General features: G+C 42.6%; 1 protein-coding gene across 1 annotated transcript; it reads right to left on the bottom strand.

The window, feature by feature from the left end:
* Window positions 1-914: 914 nt before the first annotated feature.
* Window positions 915-6,880, bottom strand: LOC129862667 (zinc finger and SCAN domain-containing protein 2-like). Its single transcript, XM_055934549.1, has 2 exons — window positions 6,627-6,880; window positions 915-4,298 (listed from the first exon to the last, which is right to left on the bottom strand). The coding sequence occupies exons 1-2, from the start codon at window positions 6,796-6,798 to the stop codon at window positions 3,307-3,309; spliced, it is 1,164 nt and encodes a 387-aa protein (XP_055790524.1). The 5' UTR covers window positions 6,799-6,880; the 3' UTR covers window positions 915-3,306.
* Between the last annotated feature and the right edge of the window lie 214 nt (window positions 6,881-7,094).

The following is a 7,094-nucleotide window of genomic DNA, read 5'->3' as shown; positions in this document are numbered from 1 at the left end:
TACGCGCTTCAGCACCCGGCGGTCTCGTTCTGTGAACTTGTGTGGCCTACCACTTCACGGCTGAGCCGCTGTTGCTCATAGACGTCTCCAATTCACAATAACAGCACTTACAGTTGACCAGAGCAGCTCTAGCAGGGCAGAAATTTGACAAACTGATTTGTTGAAAAAGGTGGCATCCTATGACAGGGCCACGTTGAAAGTCACTGAGCTCTTCAGTAAGGCCATTCTACTGCCAATGTTTGTCTATGGAGATTGCATGGCTGTATGCTCAATTTTATACACCTGTCAGCAACAAGTGTGGCTGAAATAGCCAAATCCACTCATTTAAACGGGTGTCCATATGAATTTTGTATATATAGTGTATCGGTCTCAAGGCATCTGTGAGCGCATGGGCAGCGCCATTGAGACACAACGTTGTAATCTGCTAGCTACTAACCAGGAGACTACCAGCAATTTTGCTAAGCTAATGATATGCTAACTTTAATAATCTCCAAACTGCACGCAGAGGCATACATTTTGTTATGAGTTCATCTGACTCTGGGTAAGTACAAAAACTACCTAAATCTCAAAATCTTGCAGTATCCCATTAAAAATGAATACACCATAACATGGTTGTAGTCAATTTCAATTATATAAATTGAAGGATGTTAAAGGGATAGTTTTCTGTTTTACACCTTATAGTCAGATTGCTAACAAACAAAAAATATGGGGGTAATGGGGACAATTAGTCAAAGTTCAAAGTTTGTGGCCAAATCCCCTCAAGTTACCAGTGGTTATTTAAACAACTCTAAGTAATGGATTACAGTTTCTCCTGGCCCATGTATTACTTTCAGGGTAACGAACCATCCGACTGACTAAGGCGTAAAAAAGTTAACTATCCTTTAATTTACAAATCAATCATTGCAAATAGGGCATTAATGTTCAAGCATTTTTTTATTAAACTGAGTTGGATCATTTAATGACCCCAAACACAACCCTTAACTGTTTTATGTGCTCTTTATTTTATATTTGTTGCTTTCCCTCTACAGATGCTGTCATGAAACACTTCCTGGATGCAACAAAAGGGACACGTGGGAAAGTTTAAAACAGTAAAATGGCTATATTGAGAAATGAGGGGGGAAAAAAATGAAATGAATAGGATTAAGTTGAGTGTTTAGTGTAGTTTGTTCTAAGGTTTTATTACCATGACTACAAGGATCACTGAAATAGTGATCCCGTAACATATATGTTAACACATACTGTTAACATGTAAGGGACACATTTGTAATAAACATTTTAATACTACATGTCACACATGAGCATTTAAGAATTATACATGTATGCAGATATACTGAAGAAAAAAAAAATATATATATACACTGCTCAAAAAAATAAAGGGAACACTAAAATAACACATCTTAGATCTGAATGAATGAAATATTCTTATTAAATACTTTTTTCTTTACATAGTTGAATGTGCTGACAACAAAATCACACAAAAATTATCAATGGAAATCAAATTTATCAACCCATGGAGGTCTGGATTTGGAGTCACACTCAAAATTAAAGTGGAACCCCACACTACAGGCTGATCCAACTTTGATGTAATGTCCTTAAAACAAGTCAAAATGAAGCTCAGTAGTGTGTGTGGCCTCACGTGCCTGTATGACCTCCCTACAACGCCTGGGCATGCTCCTGATGAGGTGGCAGATGGTCTCCTGAGGGATCTCCTCCCAGACCTGGACTAAAGCATCCGCCAACTCCTGAACAGTCTGTGGTGCAACGTGGCGTTGGTGGATGGAGCGAGACATGATGTCCCAGATGTGCTCAATTGGATTCAGGTCTGGGGAACGGGCGGGCCAGTCCATAGCATCAATGCATTCCTCTTGCAGGAACTGCTGACACACTCCAGCCACATGAGGTCTAGCATTGTCCTGCATTAGGAGGAACCCAGGGCCAACCGCACCAGCATATGGTCTCACAAGGGGGTCTGAGGATCTCATCTCGGTACCTGATGGCAGTCAGGCTACCTCTGGCGAGCACATGGAGGGCTGTGCGGCCCCCCAAAGAAATGCCACCCCACACCATGACTGACCCACCGCCAAACCGGTCATGCTGGAGGATGTTGCAGACAGCAGAACGTTCTCCACGGTGTCTCCAGACTCTGTCACGTGCTCAGTGTGAACCTGCTTTCATCTGTGAAGAGCACAGGGCGCCAGTGGCGAATTTGCCAATCTTGGTGTTCTCTGGCAAATGCCAAACGTCCTGCACGGTGTTGGGCTGTAAGCACAACCCCCACCTGTGGACGTCGGTCCCTCATACCACCCTCATGGAGTCTGTTTCTGACCGTTTGAGCAGACACATGCACATTTGTGGCCTGCTGGAGGTAATTTTGCAGGGCTCTGGCAGTGCTCCTCCTGCTCCTCCTTGCATAAAGCCGGTGGTAGCGGTCCTGCTGCTGGGTTGTTGCCCTCCTACGGCCTCCTCCACGTCTCCTGATGTACTGGCCTGTCTCCTGGTAGCGCCTCCTTGCTCTGGACATTACGCTGACAGACACAGCAAACCTTCTTGCCACATTCGCATTGATGTGCCATCCTGGATGAACTGCACTACCTGAGCCACTTGTGTGGGTTGTAGACTCCGTCTCATGCTACCACTAGAGTGAAAGCACCGCCAGCATTCAAAAGTGACCAAAACATCAGCCAGGAAGCATAGGAACTGAGAAGTGGTCTGTGGTCACCACCTGCAGAACCACTCCTTTATTGGGGGTGTCTTGCTAATTGTCTATAATTTTCACCTGTTGTCTATTCCATTTGCACAACAGCATGTGAAATTTATTGTAAATCAGTGTTGCTTCCTAAGTGGACAGTTTGATTTCACAGAAGTGTGATTGACTTGGAGTTACATTGTGTTGTTTAAGTGTTCCTTTTATTTTTTTGAGCAGTGTATATATATATAAATGCAACATGCAACAATTTCAAAGATTTTGCTGAGTTACAGTTCATATAAGGAAATCAGTCAATTGAAATAAATTCATTACGCCCCAATCTACAGATTTCACATGACTGGGCAGGGGCGCAGCCATGGGTGCAACATGGCCAAGTGCAACATGGCCAATGTACTGAATAAATGCACTTGTAAATGTAGAGTGGGAAACTGATTAAAACATACAATCCCGGAATGAAGAACATATCATTTCCAGAAGTATGAATCGGCCCACTGGAGCATATCATCAATCATTGCATCTTACTTGTCTCTCCCGTGAGTCCTTGTGTACTTTTAAGATTTGTGTCAATCCTGAAACACCTGTCAACAACTGCAATGATATTATTTCTCCCCTGTGTGGGACTTTCTATGATATTTCAGATTTCCACTCTGATTGAACGCTTTGCCACAATCAGGGCAGCGAAACGGCTTCTCCCCTGTGTGAATCCGGATGTGTTTCTTCAGATCGCCGCTGGTGCTGAATCCTTTGCCACAAACAGGGCAGTGACACGTTTTTTCCCCTGTGTGGCTTCTCATGTGCACTATCAGATTGCTGTTTAAGGTGAACCATTTACTACAAACACGACAACAATACCTAGCTGCAATGTGAGTCTGGAGATGATCTTTCATACTTTCTGTTGACGCCATATGCTTTCCACACACTCCACAAAGTGTTTCTTTATCGTTTGAATGAGTTTGAACATGTTTAAATAATAAGCCCATGTAATGAAAATACTTGCCACACACCTTACAACAACCAGGAGTAGCGTGACCTTGCCTAGGTGATTTCAGATGGAACAACGGTGTGGATTTGTTATCCTTAGTGTTGATAAGGGAGCTTTGTTCTTTTACCATATTTGTTCCCTTTGATTTGACTGACTTGAAACCTGACGGAGGTCCGCCAGTCTCCATCCCACTGTCACCTTCACTGTTTTCACTCGGAGCTGCAGAACAGTCTGGATTTACTGCAGAGAGGGGCTGAAAGACACTGGTTGGTTCTGATTCTCCGTAGTCCTCTCCATCCGGTTCTGTTTTGATCTGTTCAGTTGTAGTGCTGGGTAGAGTGTCTCTCTCTCCATTCCCTTCCTTTTGGGCTTGATAGGGATGCGAGGGTTGAGTTGGGTCCTCATCATAAGCAGGAGTGAATATGGAGTCTTTAGTATGAGCCTCAAGCCCTTGAAGCTGCTCTTCCTCCTGACTGGGACCATGTTCCTCTTTGATCTGTGTGGACTCTGGGTCCTCATGCCTCAGACTGGGGCTCCACTCCTGCTCACAATGCTGCTGCTCTGGGGGAATCTCCACTTCAGAGACAGAGAGACAGAGCTGCTGGAGGTCTGGGGTGGAAGGAGAAAGAATGAAAATCAATGCTGACATTATTCCAAGGTATATCCTAGGATTTTTTTCAGCAGTGACTCTCTTGCACTGGCTCTATACACACTCACTGGAATCTTCCCACACACACATGGATATTGACGGCACACACACATACACTACCATTCAAAAGTTTGGGGTCACTTAGAAATGTCCTTGTTTCTGAAAGAAAAGCACATTTTTTGTCCATTAAAATAACATCAAATTGATCAGAAATACAGTGTAGACATTGTTAATATTGTGTAAATGCCTATTGTAGCTGAAAACGGCAGATTTTTTATGGAATATCTACATAGGCATACAGAGGCCCATTATCAGCAACCATCACTCCTGTGTTCCAATGGCACATTGTGTTAGCTAATCCAAGTTATGCATTTTAAAAGGCTAATTGATCATTAGAAAACCTTTTTGCAATTATGTTAGCGCAGCTGAAAACTGTTGTCCTGATAAAAGAAGCAATAAAACTGGCCTTCTTTACACCCCTTGAGTATCTGGAGCATCAGGCTCAAAATCGCCAGAAACAAAGAACTTTCTTCTGAAACTCGTCAGTCTATTCTTGTTCTGAGAAATGTAGGCTATTCCATGCGAGAAATTTCCAAGAAACTGAAGTTCTGGTACAACGCTGTGTACTACTCCATTCACAGAACAGCACAAACTGGCTCTAACCAGAATAGAAAGAGGAGTGGGAGGCCCTGGTGTGCAAAACACCAGTCTCAACGTCAACAGTGGAGGCTATTCCGGGATGCCTTCTAGGGAGAGTTGCAAAGAAAAATCCATATCTCAGACTGGCCAACAAAAATAAAAGATTAAGATGGGCAAAAGAACAGACACTGGACAGAGAAACTCTGCCTAGAAGGCCAGCATCCCGGAGTCGCCTCTTCACTGTTGACGTTGAGACTGGTGTTTTGCACGTACTATTTAATGAAGCTGCCAGTTGAAGACTTGTGAGCCATCTGTTCCTCAAACTAGACACCTCATGTACTTGTCCTCTTGCTCAGTGGTGCACCGGGGCCTCCCACTCCTCTTTCTATTTTGGCTAGAGCCTGTTTGCGCTGGCATTGGAACACAGGAGTGATCGTTGCTGATAACAGGCCTCTGTACGCCTATGTAGATATTCCATTTTTTATTTTTTTTATCAGCAGTTTCCAGCTACAATAGTCATTTACAACATTAACAATGTCTACACTGTATTTCTGATCAATTTGATGTTATTTTAAATGGACAATTTTTTAACATTTTCTTTCAAAAACAAGGACATTTCTAAGTGACCCCAAACTTTTGAACGGTGGTGTAGATACACTTTCACATACGCTGCTGCTACTCTGTTAATTATCTATCCTGATTGCCGACTCACTTTTACCCCACCTACATGTACATATTAACTCAACTACCTCGTTCCCCTGTACATCATCTCATTATTGTTATTTTATTGTGTTACTTTTTCATTTTATGCTAATTATTCTTACTTTTTTTGGGAAAGGGCTCGTAAGTAAGCATTTCACAGTAAAGTTTACACCTCCTACACCTGTTGTATTCGGCGCATATGACAAATAAAATTGGATATGATGGGTAGGGTGGAAGGGTGCATTGCTGCTAGCGTTAGTGCAATGACAAGCTAGCTGTTCCTGTAGACTTCCACCCCGTTCACCAAAATTGATCGCTTCTACAGACAGTGAGTCACATGGCCGTGGCTTGCTATATAAAGCAGGCAGACAGACATCGAGGCGTTCAGTTACTGTTCGATTGAAGGTTAGAATGGGCAAAATGGGATCTATGGTCTCAGAAAGGCCACCCTCCTGGGATTTTCGCCCACGACAACCGAGAATGGAGCGACAAACAAAAAAACATCCAGTCAACGGCAGTCCTATTGGTGAAAACGGTTCATTGACGGGAGAGGTCGAAGGAGAATAGCAAGAATCCTGCAAGCTAACAGGCGGGCCACAAACAGGCAAATAATGATGCAGTACCACAGTAGTGTGCAGCAGACGACCACAACGGGTTCCACTCCTATCAGCTAAAAACAAAAAAAAAGCTGGTTTACCTGTTACTAGATGGTTGTACAAAATAAACTGTATGTGTATATATCAAATCTAATTTTTGCAGCAGGGGCAACAATTTAGCAGGGGTGGGCCACCACTGGTAAATGAATATAGGGGAAACACTGCATTATGACATTTAGACCTACCTACTACAGGTACACTTCCTCTCAAAAATAACTATCATTGGCATTGCTCCTTGTGTTTCATAAAATTAAGTTTGAGTAAGTTTGACATACGTAATGAGTAACAAACCTGCTCTGTCTTGCTTTATCTCAGGTTGAAGAACAATGTCGAGTAGCCTCTGTAGACGGACAACTTCCTCCTGATTCTCTGCTATGGTTTTTTCAACGACCTCGAATATCTCCTCAGCAGCAGCTGTTAATCTATCGTAGAGAAAAACTCTCAACAACTGTATTTTAGACATGTTTAGATAATGCAAGATGAGTAGCTAGCTAGCTGTGTTGTTTTAATCGTCTGAAATTCCGCAATACTAAAAAAGTACTTCCGGATCACGGAGTTTCGACAAAAATTCAAAGTAAAAGTCGCCAAGTAATAGTATAATCGTATCAATAACCTGTATTTAAATTAGCTAGCTATTTGATTATTTCGCTAGCTAGCTAACGTTAGCCATGTATTCTTATGTCGATTAGTATGAAGACGGATTCAAGGCCACCATAGAAATATGCTAAATCAAATATTTTAACCCAAAAAATGTATAAG

This window comes from Salvelinus fontinalis, chromosome 9 (genome assembly GCF_029448725.1).
Source record: "Salvelinus fontinalis isolate EN_2023a chromosome 9, ASM2944872v1, whole genome shotgun sequence".
Lineage (NCBI taxonomy): Eukaryota > Metazoa > Chordata > Actinopteri > Salmoniformes > Salmonidae > Salvelinus > Salvelinus fontinalis.
Note: the sequence above shows the minus strand (reverse complement) of the source record. Positions and strands in the feature narration are given on the sequence as shown.